The sequence below is a fragment of the Daldinia childiae genome (assembly GCF_008694065.1).
Source record: "Daldinia childiae strain JS-1345 chromosome Unknown Scaffold4, whole genome shotgun sequence".
Classification (NCBI taxonomy): Eukaryota; Fungi; Ascomycota; class Sordariomycetes; order Xylariales; family Hypoxylaceae; genus Daldinia; species Daldinia childiae.
Genome location: NW_022984645.1, coordinates 2,961,946 through 2,975,394, shown reverse-complemented (window position 1 = coordinate 2,975,394; position 13,449 = coordinate 2,961,946). Strand labels below are relative to the sequence as shown.

At 47.9% G+C, this 13,449-nt stretch overlaps 7 protein-coding genes across 7 annotated transcripts; 4 read left to right on the top strand and 3 right to left on the bottom strand.

Annotated features, from left to right (window-relative positions):
* Nucleotides 1-190: 190 nt before the first annotated feature.
* On the top strand, nt 191-3,787 carry GL218_05099 (uncharacterized protein; the record flags this gene model as incomplete). The annotated part of the gene is made up of 3 exons (XM_033581737.1): nt 191-809; nt 863-2,890; nt 2,946-3,787. 3 exons carry the CDS (start codon nt 191-193, stop codon nt 3,785-3,787), a joined length of 3,489 nt encoding a protein of 1,162 aa, XP_033435794.1.
* Nucleotides 3,788-4,249: 462 nt separating this feature from the next.
* Nucleotides 4,250-5,294, bottom strand: GL218_05098 (Vacuolar protein sorting-associated protein 26; the record flags this gene model as incomplete). The annotated part of the gene is made up of 2 exons (XM_033581736.1): nt 4,250-4,525; nt 4,608-5,294. The coding sequence occupies 2 exons, from the start codon at nt 5,292-5,294 to the stop codon at nt 4,250-4,252; spliced, it is 963 nt and encodes a 320-aa protein (XP_033435793.1).
* Nucleotides 5,295-5,922: 628 nt separating this feature from the next.
* GL218_05097 (60S ribosomal protein L9-B) lies at nt 5,923-6,880 on the top strand (the record flags this gene model as incomplete). The annotated part of the gene is made up of 5 exons (XM_033581735.1): nt 5,923-5,968; nt 6,111-6,158; nt 6,236-6,491; nt 6,592-6,769; nt 6,827-6,880. The coding sequence occupies 5 exons, from the start codon at nt 5,923-5,925 to the stop codon at nt 6,878-6,880; spliced, it is 582 nt and encodes a 193-aa protein (XP_033435243.1).
* Nucleotides 6,881-8,455: 1,575 nt separating this feature from the next.
* GL218_05096 (uncharacterized protein) lies at nt 8,456-9,133 on the top strand (the record flags this gene model as incomplete). The annotated part of the gene is made up of 1 exon (XM_033581734.1): nt 8,456-9,133. One exon carries the CDS (start codon nt 8,456-8,458, stop codon nt 9,131-9,133), a length of 678 nt encoding a protein of 225 aa, XP_033435242.1.
* A 749-nt stretch (nt 9,134-9,882) lies between these two features.
* GL218_05095 (DNA-directed RNA polymerase II subunit rpb4) lies at nt 9,883-10,493 on the bottom strand (the record flags this gene model as incomplete). The annotated part of the gene is made up of 3 exons (XM_033581733.1): nt 9,883-10,004; nt 10,088-10,215; nt 10,312-10,493. The coding sequence occupies 3 exons, from the start codon at nt 10,491-10,493 to the stop codon at nt 9,883-9,885; spliced, it is 432 nt and encodes a 143-aa protein (XP_033435795.1).
* A 248-nt stretch (nt 10,494-10,741) lies between these two features.
* Nucleotides 10,742-11,739, top strand: GL218_05094 (Transport protein particle subunit trs23; the record flags this gene model as incomplete). Its single annotated transcript, XM_033581732.1, has 3 exons — nt 10,742-10,755; nt 11,160-11,282; nt 11,373-11,739. 3 exons carry the CDS (start codon nt 10,742-10,744, stop codon nt 11,737-11,739), a joined length of 504 nt encoding a protein of 167 aa, XP_033435241.1.
* Nucleotides 11,740-12,083: 344 nt separating this feature from the next.
* GL218_05093 (26S proteasome non-ATPase regulatory subunit 4 like protein) lies at nt 12,084-13,060 on the bottom strand (the record flags this gene model as incomplete). Its single annotated transcript, XM_033581731.1, has 2 exons — nt 12,084-12,686; nt 12,770-13,060. The coding sequence occupies 2 exons, from the start codon at nt 13,058-13,060 to the stop codon at nt 12,084-12,086; spliced, it is 894 nt and encodes a 297-aa protein (XP_033435240.1).
* Nucleotides 13,061-13,449: the final 389 nt, after the last annotated feature.

The window sequence follows — 13,449 nt, the reverse complement described above, 5'->3', positions numbered from 1 at the left end:
GCAACTTTATTGGTACTTTCGTACTTTCGTACTTTCGTAGCTCTCAGCAACCACCAACTTTATCGATAAGCTCAGTTTGGCCAGTAACTTCTTCAAGTTGTTTTGAAGCTCTGAATTCCTCGTTGCGCGTCATTCACAAAACATAACTATCTTGACGACATCAATTTTCCTCCGAGGGTCGCATTTCAGCATGGCGGCCGCTGTGTATTCCTACAAGGAAACGCGCCTGAACTTGGAACCATCATCAAGCTCGTACATTGTTGATGTCGAGCTCCCTACCACCAGTTTCCAGGGACGGAGCCAGCGTGCCAGCAGATCAGCCAAAGCAATCGCTAAGAAAGATGCTTCTCGAGCTACGACCTCTGCCATCTACTACCGAAAACACCATAGCTCTCCCAAAGGATTTCTTTGGCGAGTCCTTGAAGGCGATACCGTTTTAAGCATCCGAACCGTCGATCTCTATAAACCGAAGAAGGCTGTCGACGCAAACCTCATCCTCAACTTCCACTTCCAGCATCCTATTATACCTAGCTGCGTTGCTCTTTGCGATCCCCCGGACCACGATGCGCTTAGTATATTTATCCTCGATACTGCCAGTCAGCTATACACTCTCTTCTTGAGGCCAGACTCTTTCCGCAAGCGTTCGTTTGTCGAAACGGGACTTGGAGATGCCTGCAAGATTTACCAGCCGAATGCGTTCCGCAACTTCAAGCATCCATATAGACTTGTTGCAGTCGATAATGACCAACTAGTCGCGACTCTTTCTGATGGTGGCCATATACGTTTTGATAGGAATACGGGACATAATGGTTTGTTTGGTACCCATTTTGTTTGCAAGTTGTATACTTAACATTGTTTCTAGCCGTACACTCGCCCTGGAAAGAGACATTTTATAATGCGAAGGGTTGGTTACGAAGTTTGTTGGGAGGTCGCGGAGATCTAGACATCAAGGCTGCGGCAGCTGCAGTTCACACCGATCTAGGACTTAACAGTGCCTCGTTCCTTTTCACAGTCTGCCTCGATCATCGATTACGAATTTGGAATCTTAATAGCGGACAGATCCTCGGAGCTGTAGACCTACTTAACTCCGACAGAGACCCCCAGGAGACGGGGAAGTGGCAGATAGATGCGACGCAGGCGAACCTGATCCGTATCGTGGGCACCACCGAGGGCAAACGCCTACTCGTAACATATTCTCCCGTCGGCCCTGGCGAGTTTAAGTTTTGGATGCTGAGGTCCGATAATGCCAACTCCGTTGATGCGGATGATCTCTATCCTGACTATGAGTTGGTACCTAATCCTCCTCTTGGCTCGGATGTCTGGACTCTTGCAGATTTCAGTGTGGCAGAACATTCATCATCCGGAGTATACAGGATGTGGCTTTTATGGAAGAATAATATGGCGTACCGAGTCCAGGAGTTGACATTCTTAGTAGATGAACTCATCGAAGTCTGGCAGGACCGTTGGCGATCCGTATACGCTGATACTGATGTACCGACAGCACCATTATCTAGCCCGTCCGATTCTACAGACCCTACAGAAAAATGGCTACAGTTAATATTCTTCCCCGGAAGATTCCCTAGGGCAACTGTGGAGGCTGCGCTCGGTGCTTACGAGGGAGCGATTGGAAGACAGAGTAACGTCGCGTCTCGCAATGGAACAGGCCTCGCTGAGTCAATTTGCTCCGCCATCGCATCAACCTCGTCCCTTAATAAGTCATCATCAGGTGACATGGATCATGAACAGTTTAGAACCTCGAGTGAGATGCAGTGGCGGAAATTCTACAGGATTTTACTCGAGCTAGACAAACCTAGAGGTGAAGCCTTATCATTTTCTTACGATGGGGAGTCGGGTATGCCATGGGTCGTATGCGCCGATAGCATCTCTGCTATCAGAGAATGCAGCAAGTTGGAGCATATACGTCACAATCCACAGATAGAGTATGAAGGGTCGAATGAGGTTCCAACTCTTGTCATCTCCGGTACTAATTTCGTCGCGGGTTTCTCGGACAGCATGTTGGAAATATGCCATTCCGTCATCCGCCCAGAGATGCTAGAAGAGTCGTCTAAGTCAGATCAGGAACGACTTCAGTTCGTTTCAGACAAGACAGGATTCTGGCGCCAAATCTCTGACGAAGACGCCACCCAGGTGACTGATGCGCTTGGTCCAAACTTCAACGTAGTTACAACGCAACTATGCGATAGAGTACTTGCGACGTGTAACGAATGTTGGAATTCCCCACATCCCACTGAGCTTCCCCTAACGGAGTTTGGGCGAAAAGTCGTCGTCAAGGCAACCCAAGACTTAGTCGAGGTACAATGGAACGTTAGCTTTAGCCAGCTGATCCTCCTCGTCCACATGGAATTCGAATTCGATCGTCCTGAGGATGCTCTACATAACCATGTTGAGGTTGGTGTGATATACAGAAACTTGCTCGTTATACTTAAACGACTCGAACTCCTTCGATGGCTCGTCAATACCCAGCTGACAGCATCACTCGCGAGAGCAGATAGATCGAATTCGGTGTCTGACACTTCCCCCGTAGCCCCGAAGCGACAGGCTGAAGAGTATAGAATTCTCACCGCGCTCGAGGGCAATGTAGGGCACCTTCTCGGAGTACCCGAACCCGGATCATTACCTTCGGGGGGAGTACCCTCAATAATCACGCACATCGCCGCAGACCTCTGTGCTCCCGCTAGTAACGTGGAGTTACAACCTCAATATATTCAGTGTGGTCTGCTTATTAGAGACAGGGCGGATCTTGCTATTGAGTTGAGTCCATTCTGCGAGCAAGATCCCTTCTCAACTTATGTGCAAGGGCGTGTACATCTTGCTCTGAAGGACTTTACGACTGCAGCCACCTATTTTAAGAGGGCCGCATATGGCATGAGTGAGTAGTTATCGATAGAACCCAAGAAACGTACCTAAGCTAATGGTTCATATAGGTCTGCCTCAGGCGAACCCCGAAAGGCACAGCAGTGGTCTCCTTGATGAGACAGAATGGAACCTACTGTTTGCAGGATTACCACGATATTACGCTCACATAGTAGCTCTCTATGAACACCAGAAGGCTTATTCGTTTGTTATCGATTTTGCTCGTCTCGCTCTCCAGTTCGTAAACGCGAACACCGAAGATGCTAGCAAGGTCCGAACGGAGATACAATTGCGTCTCTTTAGCGGTGCTCTATCCACTTCGCAATTTGAGTTGGCCCACTCAACGATCGTGGCGATAAAGGATCATGCTTTACAGCATTCATGCTTACAGGCGCTTATCCAGAGGATGTGTGATAACCTCCACAACTCAGAACTAGTCAACCTTACATTCCCGGGCCTGCAAGGTGCCGTCGACGATATACTTGCGCAACACTGCCGAGACACGATAGACGTCATCACCGGCGTGCCATATCACCAGATCCTCTATGCTTGGCGCATCAAGCGAAACGACTACCGCGGTGCCGCCGCAATCCTACTTGATCGAATCCAGAAGCTTAGGCAGCTCGGAGAAGGCGATCAAGTTACGGGTGAAGATATTCTTGATACGGCAGTAACGAGGCAGTATCTAATGTTAATTAACGTCCTAAGCTGCGTAGATTCAAAGCAGGCATGGATTACGACCGAGGGGCCACCGCGCCCAATTAAGCTCGGCGAACGAGACAGCCTCTCTAAGCGCAAGGTAGTTACGTTAGCTGACATTCGTAAGGAATATCAAAACGAACTCGACCGCATTGCTGCGATCCACAACGACCAGTTTGGGTTTACGGCGGACGACGAGATGGAGATCCTGTGATGTGAGGATATCAAAGAATGAGCGCAAATGTACAACATAGGGTGTTTTTACTAGATGATACCTCCTGAGCTTTCAGATATAGACCTCAGGTTACCCTACCCACAGAACTTCGCGACAGGAATAGGAATAGGTAAAAGGCGAATTGTAATGGATTGACGGATGAATTGACTGATTTGATTGATTGAACTATTATAACCCTCATGAGCAACATAACGCCTTGGCTCTTTCTGACTCAATCACATGATGCCAACTATCAAAGACCAAAGACCACTTAAACGCCGTGCCTGTAGTCAATGCTCGACCTCGCGGGGGGTGAGTTGGTAGTAATAGTAATAATAATAATGTACAGAGAATTGGTTTTTAACGTGACAGCGACATGGCAAGTAACTTTGTAGATAACCGTAATAATAATGATGACGATACGCAGTAAAACAACAAGATTACAATACCCCCGGTTCTATGCTACGCTTGGGCAGTTAAGGCCATGGGGGGACGCGTGGACTCGGGGACAGAGACGACGCCTTGAGACTCGACGGCGTCGCCGGGTGCTTGCCGATATAGGATTATTTCCGACTGCTTGAAGTAGCGCCGCGCATCCTCGTCGATGAGGACTAGGCTTAGGTAATACCGCGTAGAGAACTTCTTGTTCACGTCCCGGAAGGTGGGTGTTAGGTCGAAGCCGCCTAGGAATAGTCGGATGGGAATGGTTTCGCCGCGGGAGGGGGAGCCGTCCATTATCTGTGGAGGGGGTTTGGTTAGCTGGTTGGTTTTTATATTGGATGGGCTGTGTATTGTAAGAGGAGGGAAAAGGGGGGCTCACTTCGAAGCGCACTAGGGTCTCGCTCTCGTTGTACTGGTTGGGTGCGGCGCCGGTGGTCTCCCTCCGAATAATGCTGAGCTCCATGTGCTTGATCTTGAGGCGGACGAGGAGGAAGTATATCCGGCCGACAATAACGTCCTTAAGGTGGTATTTGGACTTGGAGTACTCAAACTCGATGTGTAGGCAGTCCTCGATACCGACGTCCATCTTAATAGAGGAGTTCATCTCAGGGGGTACGCGGTAGCTGTAAACCCAAAGGTCCTTCTCGCGGATAACGTCGGCCATGCGGCGGGCGACGGTGACACGCACAAAGTACCGTAACTTGACGTTGATACCATTGTAGGACTCGTACTGCTTCTCGACATTCTTGAAGTTGAAGTCGAAGGTCTGGGGGTGTTGCAGCTCGCCCGGCGCGGCGAGCTCTTGGTTTAGAGAGAGGAATTCGTAGTGGTTGCCGCGGTCGAAGAACATCTCTATGGTGCCGATGAACTGAACCTTGATACCGGTGTGTTCCAGGCGCTTGCCGTCCTTGGGGCGCACGGTGACTTGGCCTTTGACGGACTCCCCGTCCATATACAGCGGCGCCTTCTCGCGGCGCTGCTTTTCCCGTATGTCCACCACTTGACGGTCATCGCTATCTTCGAGCACTATGTCGATGTCCACCGGCGTGGCGAAGAAGTACGACATGTTGGGCGGGTTTTCGAGTGCGGAAGGGGAGGAATTGGGGCCGTTGGAAGTCGTCGTATGGCTTGCGAGTTGTTGAAATACTTATTATTCTCCTGCCTTGCGGCCCCACATTTCATTCGTCAGTTAATTGGGACGAGAGGCAGAGTGGAAGAGCGGGATTCAGCGGCGTTCAGGTAAAATTCATGTGGCTCGAGCTTCAGCTTCAGCCTCAAATTTTCAATTATGGAATGGACCCTAAAGATGGGTAAGCCACTACAGCCACAGATCTATGCCACAATATAGCCCCGCTGCTGTAGCCCTAATGGAACGAACTTAACAAAAGTACCTTGTACTGAAATTCTGGCACTTACCCCAATCTAAGCTTAGCGACTGGCCGCACAACGAATTTCCTCAATTGATTGAATTTTTGACTTTGGCTCTGGAGACTTTTTTCCCCGTTCAAGACGACATCACATTCAGGTACGTTAGAGCTCAGCGCACGATACCCTTCATGATTAATTCATTTCTATTTTTCATTTAATCAACCAGCATTGCAACTGCTGGTATTTAAGATCTAACAATTTACTCACGGTTTCAATTTCTTCAGGTCCATTTCTCCCCCCGCTATACCCTTACCTGAACCGTCAAGATGCGATACATCCACAGTCTCGAGACCTTGGAGATTCCCGAGGGAGGTACGTTTTCGAATCGATTCACCCGCGCTGGCAGCATCGGCCCAGGAATTATGAAATTTTGGGTTGGGTGTTTGCTGCTTGGAGGATCTCGAATTTTGCGATTCAATTAAACGAATATACTAACATGCGACCCGCGAAATAGTCAAGGTCCAAATCAAGTCCCGCAATGTCACAGTCGAGGGCCCCCGAGGTACGATACCATATACAGCCATAACGATGGCGACTATGTACTCTGGAGGCACGAAGGAATCTAACAGAGGGAAATAGGCAAGCTTTCCAAGGACCTGAGCCACATCGCGGTTAACTTCTCGCGACCGAAGAAGAATGTTATTGGCATTGAGATTCACCACGGCTCGCGAAAGGACGTCGCCACGCTCCGAACTGTCCGAACCTTGATCAACAACTTGGTCATCGGTGTCACTAAGGGCTTCAAGTACAAGATGCGTTACGTCTACGCCCATTTCCCCATCAACGTCAACGTCGAGAAGAACAGCGAGACTGGCAACTTCGAGGTCGAGATCCGGTATGTTTTACGCCCACCGAACGCGTAGGGAGAGATTGTGTTTCAACACGCTTTCTCGACGGGGAGTTAAAAAATTATGATAGCTGATTGTGAATGATAGAAACTTCATCGGTGAGAAGCTCGTCCGAAGAGTCGTTATGCAGGCCGGTGTCGACGTCCAGATCTCCACATCCCAGAAGGACGAGCTGCTCCTCCTAGGCAACTCCCTCGAGGATGTTTCCCAGAGCGCCGCCGACATCCAACAGATCTGCCGAGTCCGAAACAAGGATATCCGAAAGGTATGTTTAATTAATATTTACTTCGTAAGTATACGACTTATGCTAACAAACTCGTAGTTCTTGGACGGCATGTACGTTTCTGAGAAGGGCAACATCGCGGAAGAGGCCTAAAGGGGCGGATATGGCGGGACACAAATGGTTTCTTTGCTTTTAGGGTCTCAATACGGAGTCGCCGGGGTTCATCTGCATCTCACGTAGCAAAATAGCTGCGAAAAATGGAACCGAATACTGAGCAACTGTGTTTCCGAACTTTAGACACTTTACGATCACGTGAATTGTGAAGTTATACGTTTATGATATACTCGCTTCAGGGACTAGTGGTTTTCCAGACGAGGAGATGCGGGTTCAAGATAATTCTTATTGAGCTATCCGTGACGACCCATGAGAACTTAGGAGCATCTAGAAATAAAACTACATTCTATGATTTTTATGCACCAATTCTGGTTCCTCGCGAGCAACTTTCATGGTGTAATTTATATTACACCATTTTCATCATCGTATATCACATCGTAGGTAACAGGTAATTTACGTAGAGTGCTACCTAGTAAAATAGCCCCAAAACAAGTGCTACTCTGTAAGTGTTATCGTATCAAAAAGCTCCCTTTTACCTTATATATTCACGTAATTCGGCAAATTCCGTTGCTATATATTTCTGACTGATCAGAGAATAAAGCCGAGAGTCTATTCTATATTAAATAAATTTCCGTATTTGCTGTCCAACTGCCTAATCTTAGATGCGGTTCTCCGTCTGGGCTGAGCAGGGCAAATAGGGGGTTTGTGTTTCTTGTATATATTAGGTATCAAAGCGGAAGCAAACGAAATATATTCAACTAATCCCTTACCGAAGCTTTTCTTTGTCTTGTTTGCATTCACGAGGGGGCGGTGGTGGAAGGGATGGGATGAGATGAGATGGGATGGGTATCCATGTTACACTGTTGGAAGAAGAAGAAAAGTCTTGATAGCTGGTTGTACGGGGAATAAGGTGTCTGTGCAACGTAGCATATGAAGAAACAGTTCGTACGGAACTTAGGAAGATGGTGTGGTATGTAGTACTATGTAGACGGTCGAGATCCCGTGTCACGGCAGAAGATAATATACAACTTATATCTATTTTCAAGTATCATATCAGCCTCAAAATGCTAGGCTTTTTCTTGCCCACATGGCAAGTTACCTAGTACTTACATGCGACGGAGGGTGTAACTGGGTGATATGTATATCTACATCTCATTTAAGGGCAGGGCAAACACTTCTAGATCTGGGTAATGGGCTTGCTTGATAGGTACCACGAAGGGTTTATAAAGTAGGGTTCTTGAGGGAACATTTATTTACCTAAACTACCAGGTAGGTATGGATATATCTCTAACCCTGCTTTTCATCGTAAGGCCCTTCCCATGTTGTAACCCCCCTTTACGAATCTTTTTTATTACTTGCTTGTTTTATCAACTATCTAATCTCAACATCTTAACTACCTACCTAGGTTCGGTAGATACCTATCCTTAATATATCGATACTAAACGATATGCCCTCTGTTCCCAGAACGAACGTCTGGATAGAGTCGCCGCCACACTATCGAACACCTTAAACGGCGCTCCCGAACATTCTTCTTAGGTTAGGTAGTGAGCACCATAGCAACAAGAGTACCCAACATACACTTCCATCCTTACTTCCTACAACCCCACAGTCAAAATGGACCGCGAACAGAGAAAGCAAAGCTTCAATATAAGGGAGCCTGGTACCTGCGACACCGGCTTCGTGTTCTACAGCTGCCAGGACGGATTCGTCGGCTGTTGCGCCGTGGAGGCGTGTAACCCGGGAGGATGTCCCGACGACGCTTTGCCGTCGAATACCGAAGGGGGAGAGGGCGTCTCGAGTACTACCACCACATCGCCACCAGATGGCGGGACTAAGACGCAGACGGTTACTCTGGATATCACAACTACCTCGACCATTACCTCTGACAGCAGCAGCCCGAAGTCGTCAGCACCATCACCAACAGCAACATCGGATTCCGCAACCGGGGGAATCACACCACCGCCCTTACTGCCCCCGTCCTCATCCTCAACCCTCAACGCACAAACATCCCCGACCTCAGCTCTCCCGCAGACAGACACTCCACCACCGTCAACGCCTCCCCTGTCCACGGCCGCGATAGCCGGTATATGCGTAAGCAGCACCGTGTTCGCCCTGACCGCGCTGTTTATCGCCGGGCTGCTCATCCGTCGCCGCCGCATCGCGAAGCGCGTCGCTGCGGAGTCGCTGCCTAACTCACCGTATGTAGACGAGCCGGAGCAGTTTATGATGGATCATCCGGCGTGGAGGGGCCAGGAGCAGGGGGTTTTTAGGGGGGTTAGTGAGTTGCCGTAGGGGAGATGGGATGGGTTGATTTTGAGAAGTTCTGGTGATGCTCTGGCTTTCTTTCTGTGCTGAATATTGTATTATGTTGTATATTGTGCGATGATTGAGAGAGAGCTGGTTGATGAATCGTGTTGAATTATTTGAGGGCTTGAATAGGGGTTTGTTCTAACCTCCTTTTATTTGCTCTTAGTTACGACTATGAGCCTTTTTTCATCAACTTGACTTGCCAACTCTTCATACGAGTGGATTACTTTATAGATTATCAACTATGCTAGATGATAACCTTACTTCTTAATGCTATGTCTGCTGTATCGATCAGATATTACAATCTCTGTTAATAAAAAACCCTACAGATTCAAAAAGTAGAATGTATCACAGTATACCACATATGTTCCCAGAGAATAACAATCATGACAAAACCAACCGAATGCTATTTATTTAGTCCTTGCCTGTATCTTCCGATCTTATTGGGGGGTATGGAACATTGACAGAAATCAAGAAAGCCTGCCAGTCTTTTTTCCTTATCCTACGCCGTTTAGTGCAACACCAGTTCCCCTGGTCTAATTCAAATGAAAACGCCCAACTGACAAGAAATTGATCGGCCTTTGTTCCCCTAGGATCCATTATCGCAGCTTCTCAACCTTGAAATTATGCCTCGCGTAGAGGTTGTTGCGTGTTGGGTAGATCTGTTCGGTTATAAAGAACAGAAGAAAGAGGTACGGCACTTTGCTAGAGCACCGCGGGTTTATGGAGCGGTATCATCGCGGCATCAGCTTGTAGATCTCGTTGAGTAGTTCTTGCAGCTCTTCGTCGGTGATTTTATCGGTGATCGAAGGGATTAGGTATTTGGCCTCCTCAGCCGTCTCGCAGCAAAGCGATCCTAAAGGAATAACCCCCCAGATTAGCTTTTTTGTTATTCACCTACTTTAGTAACTGAACCACAGTTCTACAACCAAACCGTACCTAATTGCGCGCGCTCGAACTTGTGGAACTCCTTATGCGAGCTCAACAAGCGCTCCACGGCCTCGACGTTCTCCTTCTTCTTGAAGCGGGCGAAGGTATCCAGGTAATCGATAGTCTTCGTTAACATCCTGGAAAAAAACACACAATAAACGTTAGTCCTGCCCTTGTCGCCCGGGACCAGCTAAACAATTGCCCAGGGGATTTTAAGGACAGAATCTTCTTACTCTGTCTCGTTAACGTTTTTGCGATCGTTGCGGCGCTTGGCGACTAGGGCGTTGATGACGAGAGAGGCCTCGGATAATGTCAGGGTGTCGACGTCCTGGAACTCGCCCAGCTTGAGGACGGTAGTAGCCTCCTCATTGCCGGCGGGTGGCGCTCTAGACCGCGACGTGGGAGGATGAGACATTGTATTTCTTTGTAGGATGGCTGGCGAGGGTGGAAGGGATAGATGCAAGAAAAGGAAAAGGAAGTAATTAGTAATTATTGGGAGGTTTTTTTCTGCTGGTCGCAAACCAACACGGTCAATTGATGATATGATAGATGATATGGCAGCAATATGGTTATGCGATAGGATATGCGACAAAGAAATAAATAAATGTCAGCTGTCAGATAATGCGGCTCTAGGCTTCGCTGTATGTACAGAGGTAGCCTGTGATGAACAAGGTTAGGTGCTAAGACCGCTAAATTATGGAGAATTTGGGGAAGCTTCTTGTGAAAATCCGGTCTAGCTCCGGCACGCTCAGATAGGTACTTGGGTACTTAGATATCTCAGCTGGAACTTTTAGGAGAAACTTCGGTTATTTTAACATTGTTCGGCGACTAGGAACCCCCCTAGTCAGAGCTGTAGGGAAGTGGCTGTTTGCTATGAGATCTTCTACCGAGTGGCCATGAACAAATACATATTCCTTAATGAGATATGAGCAAAGAAAAGGGCATACTCAAATTATTTAGACCAAACCCAACCCCAAATAAATCAAAACCCTCATTAATTATTTCTGTACAATGTGAGAAGCGAACCCCAATATACCATAAAAATAAAATGTGGAATTACTGCTAACTCATATATATATAGGGGCGTACTAGCTCTCATTGTCATCAACAAGGCCGGTGGTCTCATCTATAACCGTACTTTCGGAGATGGCCTAAACCAGCTGAATACAAATGACTACCTCGTACTTGCTGGTACTTTCCACGGGTGAGACATATCCCTCTGTCTCATTAGCAGCATTCAGCAATGCCTTAGGCAATTGCAATAATCAGATTTACTTACTCACCTCATTACCAGAGTCCACGCCATCACAGCCCGTCTTAATCCGTTGAAAGGGTTAATGAATGCCCAACATCAGCAGCAAGCGGCGTTAACCGCGGGCGGCGTGCCGATACCAAGCCGGCCGGACCCCCCCTCGGGTCTCGAGGTCATGGAGACGGAGAACTTCCGGCTACAGTGTTTCAACACGTTGACAGGCACCAAGTTTCTATTGTTCACGGATATGATGCAGACCAACGTGGATATCACCATACGCAAGATCTACGACTTGTATTCCGACTACGTCATGAAGAACCCTTTCTACCAGCTAGAAATGCCTATCCGCTGCGAGACCTTCGACAGGAAGCTAAACTCGTATATCAGGGAGATTAACAACTCTCGATAATACGGAAGGCTTACTAGTAGTAGTGGGTATTACGGATTTCTCTTACGGACTCACTTTTAGGCAGCGGGGGAGGGATCTGGCAACTTTGACGGGGCGGGATTAGGAAGGCTTAGCTATCTAGAGTTGCATCATGGCATGGCGTTTGGAGTTAACAGACTTGGATTTCATTACGGCCCGGAACTTGATTGATAGAAAATGCCCTCTGCCTTCTTTGCGGCAGGAATGTCATTCCCCACCTAATTCATCGCTATAGGCCTTTGGTCTATTATTATTGTACAAGTCCAACAACTCCGTGATCCCATGCCGGCGAGAATTCGACAGGCGGCAGACAAACAAGTCTTCGTCTATGACGTGTCCATCTTGTCGTCGTCGTCTTTCTTAGAGCTCTTCTTGTCGGCAGATCCGCTTCCGCTAGGCTCACCGTGTTCGTTTAGTAGAGGCTGGTTCTCACCCTCCTCCTCTATCCCCTCTAGACTCGTCTTGTTTGCAGCATCTGCCTCATCCTTGGCCTGTTTGGCTTGTCTCGCATTCTCCTCTTCCATACTCATGCGTAGAGCAAGAGCTAGTTCGGGGTCGGCGCTGGGGTCGAAGTCGAAATCGCCAAAGTCGCCACCACCCTCGGCCATGCCACCTGAACCACCAGCAGCTCCTTCTCCGAGCAGGATGGGGGTAGTTATCAGCTGGTCGCTTAGAAGCTTGCCGCTAGGAGGGATAACGACAAGATGCGAGTTCTCGTTGGTTTTAACCGTATTGTTAAAAGCTTCTAGCTTCTTCTGTACGTCATCATCGTCAAGATCACCAAATAGAACAAAGTCGATATCGATGTTGCCCTTCTTCATCTTCTTAGCAAGAGATACCAGCTTTTTCTCGTCGTCGGCTACGGGCGAGCACACAAAGACGATGATGCGCTGGCGTTGGGATTTGTTTTGTCGGTGCTTCAATGCTAGCTGTCGCGGAAGAAACCAATCATTAGCTTAGATCTCATCATACACATGTGTCCGTTGCAGTTGCAAATAAAGGTTTGACATACACTAGCGATCTGGATTCCGGTTGCAAGGTGGGACGAGCCCGAGATCTTCTTCTTCGTACGGTGAAGACCTTCGAGCAGCTTGCCTCGTTCTGTCGTCAACGTGGACAGAACCTCAGGTCCCTTGCCACCCATGCTCATCAGGCCGACGGAGGATTCAGGGTTAGACTGGGTGATGCTCTCGAACATGATATTTATCGCATCGGCCTGGGCATCGAATCGAGAGGGTTGGTAATCTCCATTGCGGCTGCTTTCGCTGTTATCAACGACTATCATAACAGCTTGCAACGGCATTTTGGTAATGTTGTGGTGGTAAACTAGTCTCGGTATTGTTTTATAAATATAGTAGTCGAGGTCCGGCCTGTCTTATGATATCTAGAGAGTAAAGTCTATGAGGCTGGATGACGGTTGGAAAAGTTGATGAATGTAACTACAGCTAAGGTACCTTCGTAACTGCAGTGCTGAGTGCTGGAATCGGAGGATAAGCTCTTCAGAACAAACGTCAGGCAGGTGTAGCCTAGGTGGGTACAAAGGTACCTACGGAATACAGTGAAATAGACCTAAGCTTAGACCAAGTTGCTTCCAATTTGCTTAGTTACCAGCTTTTTTACTTAATCGACTTCCTATTTTAGATGACATAATCCACTCTAATCCACCCAAGTTTCAGATTATCCAATTACATT